Consider the following 25,301-nt stretch of genomic DNA (forward strand, 5'->3'; position numbering starts at 1 on the left):
GGCAAGTTCCGTTTCCGGAACATAGGGCGGGCGCGGGACTTTTGAATGTCCTTTTCGGGCTATACGTGAGGATTAAAGCAGAAATTGTATTTTAATTTTTAAACACAACAAGGATTGCAGCGAAGCTACAAAACCAATCAGGCCGCGCGGCTTTGAAAGAAGCTCCGGAATTCCTTCCTAGAGCTGTGTGCGCTAAAATGTGAACTCCAGTTCTTCGGTGCCTGAAGCTGCAGAGTTACGCATCGTGTCCCGATCGCGGTTGTATTGCGTGATGTCTCACTGAAGAAGAGTGTCGGGGTTTATGCGGACGTGGCGAGACCAGTACAGCGTACCTATCCAATTATGTCCGCACTGAAAAAGCGCGGCAGCAGCGCAGGACCCGGGAGGAATGAATGTGAGTCCATTTTCTTGTCGAAATACACAGGCTTGGGTACAAGCTTATGGTCGGTTTTACGTGTTGTGGGTTAAGGGCACCTCGCGGTAAGTCTCCACGTAGTCTTGAAGGCACCTTAAAAAGCCTTGCTTTGTGACAACAAGGTCCCATTAAGTATACTGGCTGATACACAGTGACATTACTGCTATGTCTTACAGCTTCCATGGTTCGCAGGTGAGCAGAACTCTGCGAAATGTAATTTCCCATTTTTGTTCGTGGACCAAAAATGTTTGGTCTCTTTAGTTCCTGGCCGATTTTACTGCCCCGCTACTCTGTGCCAAGTCATCCTTGTTTTTATCACAGACATTATTATTATTTATTGTTTTATATATAGCGCCATCAAATTCCGTAGCGCTGTACAACGGGTAGACAGGACATAACAAGTAGTAACAAATTGACTTACAGAGACAACAGGTGAGGAGGGCCCTCTCAACTAAAGGCAAAACCACCTTCGAGCTCTACATTACATTGTCATTCCTGGGGAGGGATTTTGTCCCCGATGCTGCATTCTGCGACATGGGGGTATGCAGGAGGATCACCGCAGAGATTTATCTGTGGTTTAGTGAATAGATGGTGATTTAGCATCCTCTTGGTCTGTTAGTTATAAATAGGATAACCTAGGGGTTAATTCTGGATCCTCTTCAATCTACAAATAACACAGAAGTGGATATTGAAAGTAGAACGTCTATATTTGCAGGCAACACCAAATTTAGAATTGTAAATTTGTTCTAAACGCTGATCAGGATGTTCACTGTTTGCAGAATTATTTGAATAAATTGCCACGGGGCAATCAATGGGCAGATTATCACCGATAAATGTAACTGTTTCTACAAACTAAATTGTGTTAGACTAAGAGGTTCGCTGTTGGAGAAAGATTTGGGGATGCCAGTAGACTCTTAATTATATCATACAATGTCAGGTGACAGCTGCAAAAGCAAACAAAATGTTGGCATTCATAAGAAGGGTATTGATGGACAAACAGAAAATGTCCCTTTGTCGTTATACAAAACACGGGTTAGGCCTCACCTAGTGAATGAGACACATGGATAGCTTACCTATCCATAAGAAAGATATTTGGCCATTGGAGAGAGTAGCGAAAAGTAGCTGCAGGGTGATTTTTTAAGTTTTTATTGTCTGCTTTTCAAATGCATGGGGCATCCCCTGAATCCACCATATGTATCTGCCCCTTTCCCCAGGTATATTCTGTGCTAGAGATGTGTTCTACACACATGATGGACTTACGGCCCGCATGGGACCACGCGCCGTCAACGAGAGGTCTTTCCTGCCGTTGATTGCTCCAAGCAAGCAGTCAGTGGCAAGAATCATTAGTGGAGGGCAGCTGTAAAGCCGCAGATTCTACTTCAGATATGTCTGTTTGTTTGAGTTATGAAGAATGCAGGAGAGGAGAATCCCCCGCAGTGCTGCAGGAGACCTGGATCCTCTCCTCTTGAAGCTGGTGGGCGTCTGTGCGATGCACTCAGACAGCCTCCGCTGCTGCCCGACACTTCCGCCGCGGCTTCTATGATGGAGCACTGGCATCGGGTGTCCTTCCGGTGCTCAGTCATAGAAGTGCAAGCAGCAGCGGAGGTTTATCTATGCGCATCGTGCATTCGTTCACTGGCTGCCCCCACTAGATGCCAGGGAGTCTGGAACACGGGTTAGGGGGCAGAGTGGCATATAAGAGGGATATGAGGCATATCACGGGGCATAAGGTATATTGAGGGGCACAGTGGCATAAGGTATATCTGGGGGGGCTACAGTGGCATATCTGAGGGTATAAGGCATATCTGGGTTGCAGTGTCTCAAGCCTGGGGTCAGATGTGCATAACTGGGGGGGCAGGTTGGAAAATAAAAGGAAGAAAACAAATGCATTTTTCTCAATCAGTTTTTATTAAATATGAAAAAAATAGTTTACAAGACATAACGGATGGAGGCAATTGAAATTTAACTCACCAGCAAACTCCCAGGTTAGTAAATACTGCCCTTAGTGTCACGAAGTTACAATAAATATAAAACACTGACCTGACTTTATTTGTGCTTCCCGGGTAAATATTAGAAGAGGCATTTGACTCACAGATTCGGGAGAAAGGTGTTTGTCACCGGGATTGACTGTAATGCCAGTCTTGCATTATGAGGCAGCACTATGTTTGCCTTGGTGTAGACGCGTTAAAGCATTATAAGACAGTATAGGGGAAAAGGCAATTATGGTTGAATTTCAATATACAAAAAAATGCTGACCACCAACATTCAAGCCATGAACCCCAATGTCTGCTTTCACCTTTGTTGACAGTAGTGTGTTTTGTAGGGTAAACCGTGTTATCATATGTAATTATTAACTTAGTATTTTTTTCATGTTCCAAATTGTCTTATATTTTAATGTTATTGTTTACTATTGTTTAACTGTTCTTCATACAGGTATAACCTCTCCATCGAGCAGAAGATCCCAAAGAAAATTATCCAGCAATAATGCTTCAGGAATGACCTCTCCAGCTAACAGAAGATCCCAAAATAAGCTATCTAGCAATAATTGTTCAGGGATGACCTTTATGCCAAGCAGAAGATCTCAAAGGAACTTATCCAGCAATGGCTCCTCAGAGACAAGTTCTCCGTCAAGCAAAATATCTGAAAGGGGGTTATCCAGCGACCGTTCTTCAGCAGTAACTTCTCCAAAGAAGATCTTGTTTGTAAACAAAGCTTCTGACAGTCCAGTATGTTTCTAATTTGGTTTCTTCCATTGAATCAGTGTATTTCACAATATGATGGTTCTCCACGCCACTCCTCAGGGGTCCGCTTCTCAGTGCAATATATATATTATCAGGATAAATGTTAAAAATAACTTGTGGGTCTATTAGAATGAATTGACTGTGCTGATGTGCTGAGAAAATACTGAAAATCTTATAGGCACAGTCTAATATTCCACACAGCCTCACCAGTAAACACGAATATTAAAGTACTTTTGTAAGCACTTTAAAGGAGAAATTTAATAGGATGCGCTGCAGCACAAAGCTGATTAGCTCCTTAAAGTAGACAATGAGTGGCAGGAAAGTGCCTCCATTAAAACAGATGGGAGTGCTTTCTGTGCATGCACACTGCACTGGCACTCCTTCACATAATCCCTCGTGGAACACATCTCTTGCTAACTAAGGAGCTTGGGCATGGAAAAAGAGAGTAATGCATATTGAGGAGTTCTTCAGGTTTTGCCAAATTTCTAATTCTAATTTTCACAATTTAGATGCCGGTTCCAGTCATCAAAAAGCAAATCACTGCCAAGAAAATTATGCCAAGGAAGACGCTGGTAAATATGTTTTCATATTTCAGTTTAAAGAAGATTCAGTGCCTTTGTTTCACCAAATTTCTGAGGGTATAGAAAGGAGACACTGATGCAATCCTAATATGAGACCCAGTAAGGCCAGCAATTTTTAATATTTGCTCCATGTACTTAGAATGCTTTTAGAGTCCATTTTGTTAATACAGGAAGGTGTTCTTGATTTGAAGAAAATGATCAGCCAGTATAAGTCAACGTTTGTATATTTGTGTAAATTGGAAACTCTTCAATTAAAAAAGTAATTTGCATGTAAACACACCTGGCCATAGTAAGTGGTCTAGTGTGTGTGTGTGTGTGTGTGTGTGTGTGTGTGTGTGTGTGTATATCTCTATATCTATAGAATTCTGCTCACTGTCTATTTTGTTTCCAGCTTACCCATGCATCCCTTGCACCATTACCCACTCCCAAGGTAAGCTATATGAATATTTCTGGCTGGAGCTCCCAAAATTGATAAGACAATATTTATTGTTTAATCAGAAATTTCTGATAAAGTATTGTTTATTGTGTATAAATAGATATGAATCAAACTTATGGTTAGGGGTTTGGAGTCATTGTTTAAAATTGTATTTTTTTTTTATTTGTTTGTTTTTTTTTTTTATTTTTTTTTTTATATGCAACATTCTAGTTTTTATGTACAGGAATGCCTGAAATAATTCACAATTAGGGTTTAAAAACATTGTGTTTATTGGCAGTCAAATGGAGGAGACAGAAAAATGCTTTATGTATTCTGTTCTTCCTTAGCAAGATCTTAGAAGTATCACAAATTAAAACTTCATTTCAGACATAATATAATGAATATCATACTTTATATTGTAAGTTCATTTGAGCAGGCCCCCCCTTTTTGTGGAAGTCATATGTCCTGATTGTCCCCATAGGACAGTGCTTTAGAATATGATGGCACTAAATAAAAGAATTAAATAATGCATTGTTAAGACTAGAGTAGAAACACAAATTAGGTATTTGTTGCTGTCTGCAAACGTGTTACCACGTTGAGTTTATTTAAGAACGTGGGAAGAGCGAAAGATGCTCCTTTTTTAACCTGTGATTTTATTTTTTGGTTTTGAAAACAGGATTTAAGCATTACACCAGCACCTAGGAGGAAGAGCTCAAGGGTGAGTAGTACGTAGAGAATACTAGAATTATGTCGGTCCACATTGCTAAAGCTGACAGCTGCAGATTTTAGTCAACCTTTTGTTCCCATGTGTGTCTACTTACTTGTTTGGAAGCTCTCTATTTTACTTCTCTAGTTAACAAACATTCTAAAACTACAAATCAGTTTCTATTACCGTATTTCCCCATGTATAAAATGCTCCGATGTAGGGCTGAAACAACTTATCTGTGCGATGCAGACCCCCACCGGCTGACAGAGGATGATCCTCTGCAGGAGCCACCCTCCCATACACCACTCTCCCCGGCTCCCTGGTGTCTTGTGAACCTCTGTTGCTGACAGGAGGCAGAGTGGAGCATGGGAGGGGGGAGGAGGAAGAGTGGAGCATGGGAGGGGGGAGGAGGAAGAGTGGAGCATGGGAGGGGGAGGAGGCAGAGTGGAGCATGGGAGGGGGAGGAGGCAGAGTGGAGCATGGGAGGGGGAGGAGGCAGAGTGGAGCATGGGAGGGGGAGGAGGCAGAGTGGAGCATGGGAGGGGGAGGAGGCAGAGTGGAGCATGGGAGGGGGAGGAGCCAGAGTGGAGTATGGGAGGGGGAGGAGCCAGAGTGGTGTATGGGTGAGTTATAGTGGTGTATGGGGGGTTATTATGAATTTCAGGGCATATAGGGGGTATAAGACATATCGGGGGGCATAAAACATATCTGGGGGTAAAAGGTATATCAGGGGGCTCAGCTGCATATCACTTGAATATAAGGAGTATAAGGCATATCGGCGCACAGTGGAATCTGGTATATAAGAGGTGTAAGGCATATATGGGGGCAGAGTGGCAAACTGGGGGTCAGATGTGCATAACTGGGGGCAGTTTGGTAAATAAAAGAAAATATAAACAAGGCTTTTCTCATAGTTTTTTATTAAATATGAAAATATGAATTAATATTTACTAATAACTTTGTATTAAAACCTAGTTTGAGAAACACTGTGTTTGGGTTCTTGTAGCTTTTATTATGTCAGTAAAATAAGAAGGTGAATAGAGAGAGAGAGGCCATTGTGATAAAGACATGAAAGTGTAAATTGTACGTTTTTTATTACATTATTTTAAATTTTAAAAAATTGCATTTTTTTATCCGATTAATCGAAAAGATAATCGGCCAACTAATCGATTATTAAAATAATCGTTAGTTGCAGCCCTACTCCGATGTATAAGACACACCTTAATTTTGGGGCCCGACATTTGAAAAGAAAATGTATTACATAGTGATTGAACTCATCATTTATCATAAAATTCATACACATCATCCTCATCACTCCCATCCATAACTGCCCCTAAATTAACCCCCACCAGCCCAAATATAATTTTTTTACTTACTGTTAGAAGAATTGCTGGGCCATGTGGACGCTATAAGGAAAGGGGCGGGGCCAGTTGTCAGTGTGACTGCAGGGAGGGACTGGGAAGTAGTAACTGCAATCTACAACCACTGTATTATAAGACGCACCTGGTTTTTAGACCCCAAATGGGGAAATACGGTAATTCGTAACATACAAAATATCAACAAATACGTTTCTGGTGCATGTTGTAGTTAAGAGATGTGGATGAGTAATGCATTAGATTGAGTGCATTTATTGATAGTACTAACTAAGCCAAGTTACACAATAAACTCCACACTGGTGACAAGAATGTAATTTTTTAATCTGTCATCCTTTCTGAAGGTTTCACAAAAATGTGAAAAAGAAAACGCTACTCTTGACAACCCTCAAAGCTTTCCAAAAAGCAAAGCAGAACAGTCCTCCTCGGAAATAGAAATCCTCTCTCCCATCACGTTCAACATCTCGGTGTCTCCTAAATTAGATAGAGAGCATGTGATGTCTCAGAAAGTGCGACGTTCTTACAGCCGCTTGGAAATGTCTTTGAATAGCAGCTCTTTCCTGTATAGTCCAACAAGAAAAAATGACTCCTCGGACACTTCCACCCCAAACCCACTGCCAAAATCAGGGCGCCGCTCTCTCTTTGGGTTTGATAAACTCCTGAGTTCTGAAACACAAGAGGAGGAAATGGGAATAAAGGCAAAAAGAGACTCGGGCGAAAGAGGACACGAAGTCACAAATAAAAGCACAGTACTGACATCATTGGAAGAACCAGACCACAACATTCCTGGAGTGGCTCTGGTGAAGCAAAAAAAGAGGAAGCGTAAAATTCCCCTGATAGAGGTAAGACTTCGTATTATCAAGACTTTTGTTACTATGTGGAGTTAAACTCAAGAATATGTACATCACATTTAGTTTTAACTAGACTATAAAGGACATGATCTATTTTAGAATCTACAAATGGCGTTCAGAGAGGTCAGCATGAAATATAATAAAACATTTGGATTTCTTTTCAATATTTTTTTTTTTTGTTTTTTGATCCTTCTGTAATATATTAATCTAGTACTTAAGATGTGCATTTATTTGTGAACTTATTTTAAACAGACAGGGTATAAACTCTGAACTATTCTTTCACCAAGTGAAGATGCAATACAACTCCTTTTTTTTAATATATTTGCACTTTTAGAGGTTTCTATCCAAAGTATTGCTTTATTGGGTCTATTCACTGAAGAGGAAGTTTGTACGAGTTCAGTATTAGATCCCCATGCTTTATGAAGGGCAGTCAGTTTCTCCTGTAATAAGGGCTGAATATGCCCTCAATAGCGTTTGCATTATAGATGACCAACTCAGAAGCTCGCTCTTTAGTGAATAAACCCCATTGCATTTTCAATACTTGCTTGTTTAACTTTTATATTGAAATGGGGCATGCTGATTATAGAATAACACTTATATTTTTTCCCATTTAGAAATCTGAACTGGATGAATGGGCTGCTGTTATGAATGCAGAGTTTGAGGAAGCAGAAAAATTTGACCTCCTTGTGGAATGACTAACATTTTTTGGTTTATACAGACGTTTTTTGTACGTGGACTGATGACACATGCTTATTACACATCTGATGCAGATGTTTCATCTTTTGTATGTGTTTTAAGGATTATAGGACATAAAAGTTGTTTCTGTTGACTTTGAATTTCTTTGTAGAAAATCAAGGCGTGTTGATACCCGTTTTTGTGAGTTGTGTTTTTAAAAATTGTTAAGCCTATGCCCAGCATTACTCGCTGGTTTCAGGTAGGTAGATATTTGGTATGCAAACACATACATTTCCACTCTTTAAAATAGTGCTGTGTCTGCACTAGTAAATATCAGTAACCCTACTCTCTATGGCGAACAAGTAGAGACTTAGTAAAATTCTCACAGCAGAATACACTATTAGAGCTATGTTTCATCTGCTTGACATGGGTATTGGGCACAAAGTTTGGACTTCTTTCTGTCAGTTGTTGCTTTATTTATATCCTCAGTAATATATTAAAGCAAACGTGCTGAGACTTTTCATGCATACATTGTGCTAGCTAATGGTGTTTTAAAACGTTTTTGTTTAAAAAAAAAAAAAAAAAAGACGAAGTCAAGTGATTTCCATTGTTCTGTTTGCCAATAGCATAGCATTTCCTTTAAAAAGCAAATAACTAGGTATGCAAAAAACACCCTTACAAATGAGGGAAATACTCATGTGCTATATCTACGAAAAATCTTTGTAGTAACTTTACAATTGCCTGTAAACTAAGCACATTACCATATTAAGCATGTCCCCTAACTATAAGGGAAGACCTTATTTCAAGATCCTGGAAGAGATATATAATTGACCATCACTGCTGAATGTATGTTCTTTATCCTCAAAAGAAGTATTAGCCAATACAGTTCTAGGTGACCTAACATATGTTATAGAGTATTAGGATAAATACTTTGCCTCCGGCTATTGTTTTGTTACCTAAATCCTCTTTTCTCGACATTGGTGGTTGTATAATAACGATGTATGAATTTAGTATACTTCTATTGAAAGTTATTCATTTTAGTTCAACTTTTTTATAATGAAAAACAAAGGCTCAAATTTCCTTTTCTATGGCCGTGTTTCCTAGCAGTGTAAAGGAGACCATGAATCTAAGTCATAAGTGCAAAACAAAGTAGTACCGTATTTGCTCGATTATAAGATGAGTTGGTTTTTTTTTTCTTCAGAAAAATACCCCTCATCTTATAATCGGAGTCGTCTTATAATCAGACCTCAAATAGAGGTCTGACTATGAGACTAAAATCCAGATTTTCCTCAGCGCTGCAGGGGACCTGGATCCTTGTGTCTGGTAACCTCAGCTGCTGGTGCTTCTGACTCCCTTGTGTGTAGTCGGGGCAGTGGGTAGACACGTACGTGATTCGCGTAGGCAACTTCCACTGCAGCCAGAAGGAGGTGCTGTAAGCTGTGGGGGTTTTCTGCGTCCATCGCGCAAACCTTCCTTGCTGTCAGTGAGGAGAGTTCCCTGCACCGCTGCAACATGGTTGGAAATACTGAAGGTTCACTAAGACAACCTTGCCTGTCCTGGAATAGCCCCATGGATTCCATCTTGGTTCTCGGTTCTATAAGTCCCTGGTACCTTTGTTGCTAGTAGTGTTGTATTGCATAATGAGGATTACTATAAATATTTTTAATGATTATTTCCTATGCTGCAATATTGAATAATGTTAAACATATTTGTACTTAGTTGCCAACTGGTTAAGAAATAATTTAGTTGTCAATTTGTCCTTTATAAAAATATAAAGGTGATCATGGTAATAAGTTTGTTATTGGTAATAAAAATGGTTAAAGATGGATATGGTCAAAGCTCAGATATATGCAGATATGTGGTAAGACATGGAATAAGTGGCAAATAGCCACACAGCACTTATAAAGGAGGTAATACAGTTGCCGCCATTAGACCATCCAACTACACTTCCAATATATAAAGGCATCTGAATTCTAGTGAGCTTTCATGTCCATTTACCACTAGGGGGCACTGGTAAGCTGTCTTTCAGTTGTGCCAAGTGTCCCAGGTTTTGCTTAAATAAATGTAAACAATTGTTTCACAAACAAGTTACATATCAAATTTCTCCAGTGATAGGTTTGTTGTACTCCCTTAATGTTTTGTAATTAACTTAAAGTTGTAATAATACAAAAACCGAACAATGCATTTGCTCAGCCCTGTAAAGTGCTGATAACGTAATGTGTGATTGAGTGTCTCATTTAATGGTTCAGGGTGATTTTGCAAGAGTTGTTCTTTTGGGTTTTTTTCTTCAATAAAATTATTTTAAGGCCGTCTACCCTGTGTTGTGTATCCTATGTAGAAGTATTCTGATGAAACGGATCTACGGTTTTATACCACTTACAGGCACTACTCGAATTTTTGCACGTTATTTCATTCCTTCGCTTTTGGGCCTCAGTATTTTAGGTTTACTTGCTGTATACGCTTGCGGATAAACCGAGACTTTTGAGTTAAATATACCCAAAAAATTAGATTTAGCTTCAAGGCTGGATTATCGTAGGGCTGATGGTGCTGCAGCTCCAGGTCACTATCTAAAAAAACAGGCCCAGTCAGGACTAGACTGGGAGACTTCCCAGTGAGCCTGCAAGTCCGGGGGCCGGTGGCGCACTGAAGTGGCAGATGCAGCCCCACTACTGCCAGGGCTGTCTTTAACGTGTGTCAAAAGCCTGCAGCGACAATTAACCCCTTCAGAGCCAGACAGAATCAGCATTGTAGATAGAAAGGGGGGGGGCATCGCTGCACCATAGCCGCGTTGGCCCTGTGGCTATCCGAAGCTTAGCTACACAGCGTGGCTATTGTCCTGAAAAGGACAATAAAGGATCATAACAGCCCACCCCAAGCATCAGGCAACACTCATGTTGAGGTGAAAACAGGACTCCTTTATTTAAACCAAATAGAGAGCTATATATATATATATATATATATATATATATATATATATATATATATATATATATATATATATATATATATATATATATATACACAAGAAAAGGGGCAAGACAAATATCACATGATCTAATTACCATGTCAACAACGCACTATCCGGGGGAATGACAATGACATGAGACATAAATAATTACATTAGTTGGGGATGTAGACATGGAATGATGATAGACATATAATTGGCTTGAGACTGACAATGGCCAGGACATAGAGCTAACAGGCTTAACAGCTACTGGCTGTGTATTTAGTTATTATATACACAGCAGTAGGGGGTACACAAAAGATAGTGAATGGCAGTGCTAGCACCTAACACATTAATACATTTCTTCACAACCAAGATAATCAGCCTTCTTCTTACACCACATTCTCCAGCTGGCATTTAAAGTTCTGAGTCTGAGTGGAAAAGGTGTAAAAACATACAATAGGGGAAATCAGCAGAAACAGAGCATTTCTGGGGACTACAGGTGGCGACCAGTGTTCCCTCTAAGCTGTGCGCTTGTGCGCGCGCACAGCTCTTTTAGAGAGCGCACACGTCCAAAAATTGTGCACAAGAGACATTTTCTGCGCACGCCAACTAAGAAAAATTAGATGGAACATTGGTGGCGACCACAGTCTCATCCACCAGTGTGGGATACATGTCCCGCAGTGCAGGTAGAGAGGGGCTGTCCTGCCTCTCTCCAGTTGCCAATACTCCCGACAGGACAGAAGTCCTTCCCCCTGGAGTCCACTCAGCAACTGGGGAGTGATGCCGCCTGCATCCCCTCCCTGGTGCTCGGGCTGCCGCTGGGGAGATGGGCCGGCTGCGATGTCTCCCTGGTGCACACTCGGCCGCTGGGGAGTGATGCCACCTGCATCCCCTCCCTGGTACTCCTGCTGCCGCTGGGGAGATGGGCCAGCTGCTGCATCTCCCTGGATCCCTGTGGCCGTTGCAGGTGCGGGGCAGAGGCCAGCGGTACTCTGTCCTGTTGCCAGCGCTTCAGCTGGGACTATGGAATCTGCCGACTCCAGTGTCATGGAGAGGCCGCCTTCCAGCAGACACAAGTAGTCCATCTCCAGGTACCATTCCCTGTAGACTAGCCCTTCTAAGTCAGCTGCCGGGGTCAGATCCTGGGAAAGCGCCAGCATTCAATGGGCCCTGACATTAGAAGCAACCCCTTCTAATGTCAGGGCCCATTGTCAGCAGGCAGGAGGCTAGCCATCAGTTCCCTCCAAAAGCCCCAGTGACAGAAGGTTCCGTCACAGGCTTAACACACCCAACAAACGTAGCCTTCTCCTGTCGGAAGCCAAAAAAGCTAAGGCACAAATTCTATGCATTCAGGAGAACCACTGTAAGCAAACCAAAATGTCAAACTTTTATGTCAAAGATTTCCCTTGGCAGTTTCATTCCACGGCTAAGACGTGTAGCTGGAATTTCCCTAATTCCTTTAAAGCAATTAACATTCTCCCTGAACAAAAACTTCTGACTAACCCCCTGATATAGGGGGTTAAAAGGCATATCATGGGACAGAGTGGCATATAGGGGGGTATAAGGCATTTCTGGAGGCAGAGTGGCATATAGGGGTTTGAAAGGCATATCATGGGGCACTCTGCCTCCAGAAAAGCCTTATGCCCCCCATATAACACTCCCCCGACTTACCACTGCTTCCTGATGTCTAGTGTGGGCAGCGGGTGGAGGCCATTCATGAAATTAAAGGGGCCGGCGTGCACACACCGTGCCGCTAAATGGCCTGCCTCAGCACTTCGTCCCACGTCTTAAAAGGAGTGGGATGAAGAGCTGAGGCACGGCCATTGGGAGACGCGGTGCGTGCACGCCAGCCCCATTAATTTCATGAGACGCCGGCGCCCAGAAGAGACTTTGAATCATGTTCGCAGCCGCTCAGCGGGTCTGCCGACCAACATTCAAAACAGCCGCTGAGTGGCTGCGAACGGGATTGAAAGCGTGGTATCCCGGTGGGCCGGCCCAGCCCTGACCTCACCCTTCCTTCGCCTCTGCAAAGTGAGACAGAGGAAGGGATTGGCGGGACGGAGGGACAGAGACCCAAAATCGGGACTGTCCCGCCTAAATCGGGACTGTCCCGCCTAAATGGGGACAGTTGGGGGGCATGCAGGTTTTATGTCTCAATCAAAACCATACTTTAAAAACTGAATTAATTTTCTTTTTATTCCAATAATATCCATATTATTGGCGAACTTTGGATGATGTGCCGGCTTGGCACTGACCTCGGTAGTGTAAATAGACCAGTGATAAGGGAGACATACGCCTAGTCTGCTAGGCCAGAATATGTCACAGTATTTGCATTATAATTCCATCTCCCTACAATGAATACATTCCTACCTACTGGGTAAGAAGCCTTTGTATGGATAAGAAAATAGTAAATGTATTTAGTGACAGGAAAGATTAAATTGGCAATAGAATTGGCAATAGCATATTAGGAAATATATTGACATTTTCGATAGGGAATATACCAGTAATAATCCAAGTACAATGTAGTCTAAGAATTGAAAGTTAATGTAAGAGTTAATATTTTTCTGGATACCTGGAACTGACTTTTGTTTACTCCATCATATAGCTTTATCACTTTCCGATAAATACTGCCATAAACTGATAACAATGGATAAGAGAAATTGCTTGGATAACATTTCCCATGACAACTGTACTGTGCAACACTTAATCCTAGAGGTGGACGCATCAGAAAGCGGATGTCAGGCTCATCATATTCCAGCCCTTAACTGGATGTTGGAGTCCAGAGCGCGGGAGTGTAAGAACACAGTGATAGAAACAAACTTCACAAATGACACAAGTGGAATGTTTGGTTATAGGTTATATTACACAAAGCAAAGCAAGACATCTCACCAGAAGCAGCAGAGTAGGAGGCATATCATACATATGGGAGTATGAGGGTAGAAAAGTCCAGGTAAGTATTCAAAAGGGTCTGGGACAGGTAGCAAGCAAAAAGGGGAAATCCAGTAGGCAGTCCGGGTCAAACAGGTAACAGGCTGGCAAAAGGGTAAATCCGAAAGGCAGTCCGGGTCAAAGAGGTAACAGGCAGGCAGGGAGGTAGGTAGGTAAGTAGGTAGGTATGTAGGTAGGTAGGTAGGTCGGTCGGTCGGTCGGTCGGTCGGTCGGTCGGTCGGTCGGTCGGTCGGTCGGTCGGTCCAGCAGACAGATCCAGCATCTGGCATGAACTATGAACTTAATGAACTCACCCCTCTGTTACTGAGAGGCAGGGATATAAAGCCTGTTCATTAGATCAGGTGTGAGTTGTCTAGGCTTCACGTGAGGGAAGCAGGGTAATAGTATAACAAAACACAGCTGAACATAAATACACAGAACATTGATTATTTTCATAGCCAGATAATACAAGCATGGTACAGGATGCCACAAAGGACAGGGAACAAGGCAAGGAACACAGGGGGTGGAGTGAGGAGCCGAGATCCTCAGATGTATAAGGGAAAGAGGGCAAAGGTACATAAAATACAGACACAAATAAAAAAACCAGCCGGCTGTGGAGAGGAGTTCAACTCCAGGTAGACCTCTTAAAGGGGCGGCCTGGCAGTTTCCAGGGCTGGGGCTGAACCCTGACAGTGGAGCTGTTCTGTCCCAGAGGTCCTTCTATAGTGGCCCTTTTCATGCTTTTGATTTTTTTCTCCAAGCACTTCACCCCAACAGAGAGGAATTATGGTGCAGGCAACAAGGAGCTCTTTACCATCATCCTCGCCTTGGTGGTAGGGGGCACTGGTCCGACATCCTAACTGACCACAAGAACCTCCAATACCTCCTTTTTGCAGGAGGAGGATCTGGACAGACTTAAGACTTATTGTACAGGGCTCTGTTACACAATTAGAATGTAGAGGGATGGATGACATTTGCTCTCTCCTCTCCTCACGCTTTTCTGCTTCCCTTCTCATTTCTCTCTCTTTTAATTTCCTATTTCACTTCTTCTTTTGTCTCTTCGTTCCCTATTTGCTCTTTTTTTTCTCTCACCTGTACTTTGGTTTTTTCTCATCTCTACTTTCTCCCTCATCTCCTCCAATTTCTCTATCATTTCTCATTTTATTCATTCTTCTCCCCGGCAGCTGTCCTTCATTGGTTGATGCCAGAGGAGCTAAGTGCCAGCAACCAATAGAGTCACTTATATGGACCTTTAACTCCTAAAACCCCCCAGGCCAAGTTTCGGCATCACAAGTTAAAGTTCCATATGAGCGACTCTATTGGTCGATGGCAGGTGCCTTCTCTGACACTTGCCGTCAGGAGTTAGACGCGTCAGGAGTTAGATGATGGCAGCTGCCCGTAATTGGTTGATGCCAGTGGCGCTCAGTCATATACCATAATATGTCTCAGTATTTGCATTATAATTCCACATCCCTACAATGAATACATTCCTACCTATTTGGCTAGAAGCCTTTGTATGGATAAAAAACGGTAAATGTATTTAGTGACAGGAAAGATTAAATTTCTAGTAGCAGATTAGGGAATATGTTGACATTTTCTAAAGGGAATATACCAGTAGTAATCCAAGTTCATTGTAGGATGTGGAAATTTCATTTAAAAGTTAATATTTTTCTGGATAGCAGGAACTGACTTTTGTTTACTTTATCATATAGCTTTATCCTTTCCGATAAATTCTGCCATAAACTGACTTCAGACAATGCAATAGAACAACGGGAAATGCTAGCAGAATGCTTGGTTGTATAAGGAGAGGTATTAGCAGCAGAAAGGGGGAAACGCTCATGCCATTGTACAGATTACTGGTTAGATCCCAATTGGAATATTGTGTACAGTACTGGAGACCGTATCTCCAGGAGGATACGAAGATGTTTAATGGATAAGAGGATAAAACTTACCAGGAAAGGTTAAAACATCTTACCATATATAGCCTGGAAGAAAGATAAATATTAGTTCACATGTAAACAATTTTTTTCATATTTAATAAAAACTATGATTGAGAATTTTTTCTTTTTATTTCCTTTTATTAGCCAACTTGCCCCCAGTTATGCACATCTGCCCCCCAGATTTGCCTTATACCCCTATATGCCACTTTGCCCCCCTGATATGCTTTATACACCCCTATATGCCACTCTGCCTCCCTGATATTCATTTTAACCCCCTATATGCTACTCTGCCACCCTGATATTCCTTTTAACCCCCTATATGCCTTTATGCCTCCCTGATATTCTTTACAACCCCTTTATGCCACTCTGCCTCCCTGAGATTCTTTTTAACCCCCTATATGCCACTCTTACCTTCTAGAAAGCCCTTATATGCCACTCGTATCCTCCCCCGACTTACCAGCATACCTGGGAACTTCTGGGCTCCGGCTTAAGCTATATGAGCAAACGTTTAAAGGTAACATCAGGAAATTTTACTTTTGCGAAAAGGTAGTGGATGCATGGAATTGCCTTCTAGGAGAAGTGGTAGAATACAGTGAAGGCGATAATGCCAGGGACTAAGTAAAGTATTCAGGGGTTGGACAGACAAGATGGGTCGATTGGTTCTTATCTGCTGTCATTTCCTATGCTTCTATGTTTGAAGTCCAACTCGCAAATTCTCTAATGCCAATTGACATTGGAACTTGCACCTGATGTCCACAAGGGTATTTAATAATTTTGAGTCATTCCATTGCACACAGGGTGCATTGTGCAAGAGGGTAAGTTTGGTACTATATCCCCAAGGTTGATTTATAACCCCAACAGGATATGAGGTGAGGGGAAAAGGGGAGGCGATCATAATCTCTCCATTCATTACTCTTTTTTTTACTTAAAACAAAATATATATTAACGTATATATGGGTTATTTTTTTCAATAATTTTGAAAGTTTCAGACTGTGATGTTCAAGTTAATTGACTAACTCAAATGCCCTCACTTAAAATTTGCAATATGTAAAGTTGCATGTGCAAACAACTCACAAATGTGTGAATATACAGGTTATTTTGTGGGTGTTAGCACGTAACTACAAACCAGCATGGTCAGTTTAACCTTTAATTCAACTGATCACTCAGCTTCTTTTTGAATAGTCCCTAGTTTTAGTATTTTTTTTTTTAATTGAGGGTTATTTTATTTTAAACCCTGCCTTTGATATGTGTTGTTTTGTTAAACCAAACTGAGCAATAATATGTAATATGTTATTCTATATCACTAAAAGCTTTCACCACTCAAAACGCATTACATAACTGTGCCACATAAATATTTTTGCCCTGTAGAGAATTGAATAAATGTCACATTGGTTGTTCACAAGCTGTGTAATTCCCTGTGTGTTGTGTTAGTGTAATTGATTTATTTTTTTGGGTTAGCTATGGCCTAAGGTCTAATAAATCAACTCATCAATAGTCCTCAATTTGGGTTGTGTAGCATTTCTATGTGCATGATCTCATTCCCTGCGTCAATGGACTTTAATTCATAATGAACCCTTAAACAAGAGGACAAGAAAGATTACAGTTTGACGGTGCAGTGCTGAGAAAGAGGACAGCAGATTTTTTATGAAATGATGAACAGACACAGAGAATCAGGGAAAATCCATCTGTCAGAAGCAAAGACTTCTTGGGAGGATCAAAGTGGTTGTGAAGTGGCAGCTGGAAAGTTGGAGGTTATGGAAAAATTCTTTACCCCACTGCCCCACTCTGCTATCCGCAGATCTGCCAAAAAGGAAGAGGAAGAGAGATCAAGTTGGAATAGAATGAAAGACCCATACAATAATGCATCTCTTTCCTCATCTTCCCCCTCATCGTCTTCATCACAATGGTCTTCAGAATCTAGCTTCAGAGGCCAGGTAGGCTTTCCAAGATACTACTCTTGTGCCCCTCATTCCCGCTCCTGCAATGATCTCTCCATTGCGAGAGGAAAGAGAAATACTTATGAGAAGGAAGCAATCAATATGCAGCAAAAAGGTGCTTCAGAACTAAAGCAACTGGAGAGTACAGAGAAGATTATTACCAGTGACAACAGAGTTGGATCAACTAAGTTGAAGGGATACTCACCACAAAGAAAGGATGACACCCATGGAGGATTAGAGAAGAAAACCTTAATAGAAGGTGGCCGGCGAGCCAGGTCCATGGAAGCACTAGCAGTAAAGCAAAGTGACAAAAGGCAAGCAAAGGACAACAGGAAAGTTATTGAGCAAAAGCAGAGGTTCTCTCGCTTCCTAGATGAAATCACTATCCAGGTGTTGAGCCCTTCGAATCTAAATTCTTTGGGAGTGAAGGAAAGTCAAGTTGTTGGTGCCCTGGACCCATGGAAGAACTCGAGCACTGACAGCTCAGGTTCTAGAGAAAAAAGAAGACATGATGCTATGACTGAGCGGCAAGAGCAGAGAAGAAAAGGGAGAGGAAAGGGAGAGACAACTAGACCAAAGGTAGGTGCTAATGCACCCAGTCCTCGCAGGAGTAGAGATATGAGCACTAGCCCTGATTCTGCCTCCTCATCAGCCTGGAAAAAAAGAACAGTGAAAAAAACACAGAGTCCTCCACCCATAAAACAAAATCCCAGAAAGAACAAAGCAAGCAATCCACAGATAACATCCCAAGAAAGAGAAATAAAAGGCAGGAGTAGGTTAGAACGAATCCAATGGATGAGAGAAGAAGACTGCAAAGGCGATAGAGCAATGCTACAAGAACAGGTAAGTATTTAAACAAAAGGCATGTCTGTTCAACTTTGTTCTGAGTTGTATACTGTGTCACGTAATAAATAAGTACAGATCTGGCCAACTGCATGCACACTAAAAGCCATATCCACAATATACACCATAATACACAAAGAAAATACCAGCCCCAGACGCAAAGGCTCCACCATGACATATACCCATAGTACAAGAGGTGCTTGCCTCCCACATACTTCTGTACATTATGAGTTGATGAGTTGACCCAAGTAAAATCATGCCACTGTGACACTATGGTATAAATTCACATTGCAGTTATGACTGGCATCACAATGCATACACACTGCACAATTTTAATCTTCTCACACACTCCTACGTCAAGATGTACACACAGCATACTAGTGTTAACCTACCCTATATACTTTTATGGTATGCTATACAAACAAATGATGCAGATAGTGCCATCCTTTCAGTGAAAATGATTATTATGGGTACACACAGTAAATACAATATAAGTCATCCTCTAATTACATCTCCCTGTGCCCTAACCACACACTAACTTCTTATTTTGAACTGTGTTTAAAATTGTCATGGAATTGAATATCCCCTTATCCTTTTATATGTTCAAATAATTCTCCCCAAGTGGCTTCCAGAAGTGACCCCAGTGATTCTCCATCACTCTACAAGTGTATTGCAGCTGGCTATGCATGCTAAGATACCATGCATCTTGGGGGATCTTACAGCTATGCTCATAGGGCCACTCTGTAGGGTATAGTTCAGGTACAGACCTTGCACCATCTTTTCACTGCAGTAGTCCTACATGTTCTTTAAGGTAACAGCTCCCAGCTCACTCTTTCCTTTTGTTGATACATTACTATGTCTATCAGTGGAAAACTTGAACAGCCTTTTCCCTCTCTGTGCTTTGAAAGAGCCCACCAGATTTGTTTTTCAGGGAGTGTTCTAGAGTTTATGCTAGTAGCACCCATGGTACACTATGCTTATAGAGCGACACGTGAGTTCTTCATTTGCAAGAACTACCCTCATATGTAGATAGAAATAAGTTGGAATGTGTTGGAAAAAACCTGATTCATGCGTCTCCAACGCTCCAAGACTTTAAGAATAAATGACCAACAGACCCTGTCCATGAGCTGTTCATCTAGTAAGAAGTCTTTCTTTCTTTGAACTAGTTACTATACTCCTGGGGTTTGTGTTGTAGTCAATATTTTAATATGTTAATAATGTTTGACTACATTCCCTTGTCATTCATATGGAACACTACCAGAACCTCTACCTAAATCTAGATATTAATACCGATCTACAAAATGTAACACAAACAACTAAGTAAATTGATTAAGAAAAAACATGTTTGTAAGCCAAACCAGAGAAGAAAATATTTCAATTAGTTACGGTAATTGGGTGCAAATAGGACTGCTAATAGGCTGTCTCCTGTGCAGGCTATACAACATATATAGAATATTTGAGAAGGAGCAGAACTGCACACCAAACATAGTACAACTGTATTAAATGCATTAATACATCAGAAATATTATTTTAATAAATTAATGAGCAACACCTTCATCACTAATTTATTAAAACAACATGTGTGACACTTGAATAAATGTAATACATTTATACTATTTATATGGTGTGCTTCTTCTCAGTTGTTCTAAGTAAATAAATTTGTTTTACATGATTTATTGGTTTCACCTACACACCACTAGTCTGTAAATGTAGAACGATCTCCCCTCTCCCATGCTAGATCACTGATGATTTTAGACCCATATGAAAGTGGGGGGGTGTAACAAGGGGCCCATAATATCCATTCTTGAGGACTTATACTATGAATGGATGATAGATACAAGCACACCAAATGCAATGTCCTCCTTAGAATCCCCTAAACATCTACATGAAGCCTACATGATACTGTATATGTCTGTTTTAACTGAAATATGTTTTACCATAACAAGTAACTGTTTTATCTTTTCCATCAAGGCGCCATACATTGATAACCCTCAAAACTGGTGAGTACCTCTGTAAATAAGCGGTTCCATTTGTTTCTATGCCCGCTTTCATCCTTTTTAGCATATCTAGTTTACTAATGAGCTTTTCCTTCTATTCGTTTATAATGCACGTACTTTGTATGTCTCCTTTGCAATGTATTAGTGAATCTTCCAAAGAGCTGATCACCCAGGTACCTATCATACCCCCTCCAGACTGGTGGGGTGACCATGGGAGTTCTCTGCCAAGACAAAGCAATGATAATGTCCCGGATACGTCCAGCAGGTAAGAACTTAGGACATTCAGGACTAGACACACATTCAAAGGAAACTTCACACAAAATTTTTTTTTAACCTATATGATTAATCGCATATATTACTTACTCTATGTGGACCGCTTGTTTCTGGTCTGCATTATGTGGATTACAAGTTATTTTAGATGATTACAAACAAAACAAAAAACTTCATGTCTCAGTTACCTTTTTTCATGTGGCATACAGAGCCAGTGACCCTTTACGTGTGAACAGCAGGTCACATGTAAATAGACCTTAAAGGATACGCATATAAACAGGTGTATCAGTCAGAAAATTGCTGAGGATGATGCAAGACTCAATACTAGGTATTGCCAATATAAAATATGTTTAACATGCTTAATGTGATATGACAAGCATAAAATAGAATACTGTCCAATACTGGTTTTCCAATGATTTCTTGAAAAAGTGTTCTTATGGTAGTACTATGGGTAATGTTTTAAAACAGAGTGACCAAATCACTCATTTAACCAGGAGACACTTGTTAGTAATATCATACACTGCAGCACTGAGTTTAATGCAGCCCTGCAATATACATATACGTTTTAGTGGTCAAAGGAGCCATTTGGTCATGCAGTGCTAACACTTTCCCTAAAGGGGTCAATAACATATCAAGGGCATGATCTTGTGAAGCGACAGTTATGACGTGTTAATGACTCTTAACACCGAAATGCAGTGATCCAATTACAGTGACATGTTCAATGGGCTAGATGATGAATTTTGTTAGAAAGGTATGGAGCTTAATATATGGGTTGTACCTCCTTCCCTCTTCAGGAACAATGAAAGCTTTCCTGGCACTGAGCTGAATGACCAGTCGCGAGAAAATAATCTTCATTCTGCTGTAAGCACCCATCTTGATGTATGCATAGTTTGGCTGAGGATCCTTAAAGACTTTTCTCCTTTTAGTGAAGGTCTGACAAGGTGGGGCAGGGGGGCAATTGCTCCCTGGGCTGCTGTGGGGCCACCACCTGAAACTACCACAGTGTCTAGAATTCTGTAAATAGTTTTTGGTCGAGAATGGGCATTGTGTTATCTGCCAAATGTTTTCTGATTATTTCTAGGCAATATTCCCAGATTTGCCCCTTCGGATTGAGTTGTACCAGTCCTCCCCTGTCTTCTTTTATTACTTTTATAATCTAGTGTGCTATCAGGTTGTTTAGTACAAGGTTACATTATCCTAAGCTATTAGAACCTTTTTTGTTCCTATTACAAAACATGCTGTTGCATTTTAATTATTCTGGAAGTCATAAATATTGCAGTGTCTGCGTATGGTAGTATAGGCCAATAATTCATAGGTTAGCCAAGAATACCAACCCCCTAGGTACAGCAATAATTTCCCCATAATTGTGGCTTTCCTTCCTCCCTTGCCAATTAAAGTTTTCTGAACATACATTCAGAACATTCAGCTACTGATTGACTGTAAGGAGGTTTGTAGAATGAAGCCTTGCTGATCACTTTTACCTTACTAGAATGATATGGACTATAGCATGGAGTATAACAAAGACAACGACTGAGTGAAGTGTGTCCCTGAAGGTGGCAATGCAGTTATGTTTCCACACAATTTAACAAGCAGGGCATCAACTTATTTAAACTTATTTAAACCCTTAAGATTACCCTTTCTTTATCAGTAAATCTAACACTTGCTTTATGTCTTTTGTCTCATCCTAATCATGAATTATCTACATTAATGCACCCATCTCTTGCTTATTTGGACAAAGAATGATAATTTGGAGACCAACAGGGATTCTCTGAACCAGAAGATCACTGAACTCCTTGACCATCTAGTAAGGGCTCAGAGCACCATCTGCGCATTGGAGAAACTCAATGTAAGATGCTCAAATAAATCTAATGAAGTAAACCTATGTTTTGAGTGAAACATTAAATTTCCTTTCCCACACTTACATCTGTAAATACCTTGTTACATTTTTTTTTACCTTTCCTAACAACTCCCATGAGAGCCTGAGTAGAAGTAGTGGAGGAACTGATTTTCTGTAGGTATTTTTTCAAAATATCTGTTTGCTGGCATCATGATGCATGTGATATATCTGCTTATTGAAACATTACATGCATTATGACAAAAATGTCATAATGTCACTGAATGTAAAAACAGCCTTTTCTACACTGGTTTTTGCAGAAGGGAAAGTGCCATTTTACACAATTGTTAGATCATAGATATTCATCATTGTGCAGAAGTATAATAAGTACAGAAACAAGAACCTAGTAATAATAATAGAATATCTTATCAAGTACTACTTTGTCATGTGCTATAAAGTGATACCAAAACTTTTTTAGTTTCTGAAATTTGTGATGATGCATGCTAGTGTACTTTTTGCAATCAGTACTAATACATGGAAAGGCCAAAAGTTAATGGTTACTTTGCTGTCTATAATTACATTTAAGGTTTCCTCCTTGCTTCGCCATTTGCCACCTGATATGCTGGATTCAGTAAAGACGTCACACGTATCCACTGATGTAGGCAGTCATTTTAAATCTCTACAGGATACCACATCAGCTGGCATCTCCTCAGAGACCTGTTGCCAAGATTCTAATGGCAGTAACTTGCAATGTACTGCAGAAAAGACTATGGGGGTATCTACAGGTCCACTACTGACTGCTTTCACCCCGTGGAGTCCTAAAAAGCAGAAGTTTTTGCCCACTCTTCATTCCATTTACACCTCGACAGAGAGTGATTGCAGCTTAGAAGATGTCCTTCCTGCCTGCAAGCTCCTTCCACCTCGATTTCCTATGCTTGGAGAGAGTTTTTCTGATGATCGGAAGGATGGAGTTACTTTGGATGTAAGAAAAAGGTTGCTCTCTTATAGGCTTGTAGTGAGCAATATTAATTTAATATGGCTAAGGATGAAGCTGCCATCCACTATAGATAGACTGAAACTATTGTCTAATCTTACATACTTTATATATTATAAGCCAGATATTAATCACCCTTTGCAATGTAACAAAATGTTTCTTAAGCCTTTCTCTCTATGAAGGACAAATACCGTAGTTCTTAGAGGTTCATATATTCAGTGATGATAAAAAGTTATTTTAATTTTAATTAAGCAAACTGACAATAGTTTGTCGTCCACAGGCTGCTGAAACTAGAACAGAAAACACAGTATCTGCTTCTTTGAAACCTACTTTTCCTGTTCCTAACCTTCTTCCCACTCATCGTGTCTTACCTCGTAAACACCACACCAGGCCCAACAGTTCTGAAAGCTCTGGAGATGAGCTTCACGTTAACTGGGGTCAGATACCATCTCAGGAGCTGAACTACCTCTCAGCACAAAAGATACTAGATACTATTTTGGGTTTAAGTAGCTCTTCCGAGCAAAGTCCTGCCACCCACCCCAAAAACATAGGTGAGTACTCCAATGCTAATGTTTCACCAAATGGTTATCCTAGAAGAGCTGACCTTCAATTTACAATGAGTGATGGTGTCTCTAGAGGTGATTCAAACCATTTATCTAACTCAGCAAAATGCAGAGACACATCAAAGAATTCTGAAAGATGTTCTCCCAGTTGCTTCTCTAGTACAATGTCCAGTCAGGCATTCCATTCAAGTGACTATGCTACACCTCCACTTCCAGCTAAGAGGTCACCTCTTCCAAGAAGCATAAGGAATTCTTTTCCAAATCCAAGTGTTATAGATGAAACTGGTTTCCATCTGACTGGACAACAGGCAAGTTTACTCCCTTACGAATCTGAGTGTCTTCGACAATCTGGGTCCATGTGCAGTCAAGTGCCTGGGTATTCCTCAGATCTTTTCACTGACCATTCCCTTCCACTCAGTCTAAAAAGCCCATCAGGAAATGAATCGCTTATAGGGGATTGGGATAGCTTCCCCCAAACCAAGAGACCAGAAGACATTCCCCAAAGGAAACCAAGAAGAGAGAGAACAGTGCACTTCCAGACACTGAATGAGGTGGAATCAAGAGAAGGCCAAGCTGCGTTACGGTCCAAGTTCATGGCTACTAAGGTTGAAAATAAGAAATTAAGTGATAATGCTTCAGTGGATTCAACGTTGCTTTAGTTTATTAACCACTGTGTGAAGTAATATAATATTCTATATTAACAATAAAAAAGTATTGAATAAATCTGTCGTATAGCTGCATTTAGACATGAGAAAAAACACCCTTACTGAGATTTAGCAAGATTTAGCAAAAATCCGTAACATTATACAACATCTATTAATGAACTTAGAATCAAATATATACGGTATATGTTATTAGTGTACCACATGAAAGCTAGATGAAAAAAGCTAAATGTAAGCAAACTTATCAATGTAAAGAGCAAACTATGGAGAATTATGTTATAGGTATTATATGTATTTTTGCCCACTGTTTTTTTACCTTTGACCAGGTAATGTTCTTAGTTTTATGCCATGTTGCATTTCCCGTTGTCTATTCAATGATTGTTATGCAGCAGAAAGCAAATCATAAGATCGTCATTTGATCTAGATTTTGTTCTATGCGTTTAAATGATATTATGTTTGTGAGTGCATTATTCAGGAACAATCGCTTTTGGTGATGTTATTAATATGGCATTATTGTTATAGCTACCCCAAAGCTTTTTCCATCCCAACCTGTTTGAGAAATTTTGAAAATGAAAACATGCATTCAGAACAGGAAACATTCCTATTAGAGTTATGTTGAATGTGGTGGGGTA

General features: G+C 40.6%; 2 protein-coding genes across 2 annotated transcripts; both read left to right on the plus strand.

The window, feature by feature from the left end:
• Positions 1-7: 7 nt before the first annotated feature.
• CDCA5 (cell division cycle associated 5) lies at positions 8-7,936 on the plus strand. Its single transcript, XM_053449437.1, has 7 exons — positions 8-394; positions 2,849-3,141; positions 3,666-3,728; positions 4,129-4,167; positions 4,829-4,870; positions 6,573-7,070; positions 7,694-7,936. The coding sequence occupies exons 1-7, from the start codon at positions 343-345 to the stop codon at positions 7,772-7,774; spliced, it is 1,068 nt and encodes a 355-aa protein (XP_053305412.1). The 5' UTR covers positions 8-342; the 3' UTR covers positions 7,775-7,936.
• Positions 7,937-17,221: 9,285 nt separating this feature from the next.
• LOC128467993 (uncharacterized) lies at positions 17,222-24,666 on the plus strand. The gene is made up of 7 exons (XM_053449772.1): positions 17,222-18,349; positions 20,321-20,349; positions 20,492-20,611; positions 21,411-21,477; positions 22,355-22,462; positions 23,037-23,432; positions 23,725-24,666. Exons 1-7 carry the CDS (start codon positions 17,222-17,224, stop codon positions 24,664-24,666), a joined length of 2,790 nt encoding a protein of 929 aa, XP_053305747.1.
• The last annotated feature ends 635 nt before the right edge of the window (positions 24,667-25,301 follow it).

This window comes from Spea bombifrons, chromosome 10 (genome assembly GCF_027358695.1).
Source record: "Spea bombifrons isolate aSpeBom1 chromosome 10, aSpeBom1.2.pri, whole genome shotgun sequence".
NCBI lineage: Eukaryota > Metazoa > Chordata > Amphibia > Anura > Pelobatidae > Spea > Spea bombifrons.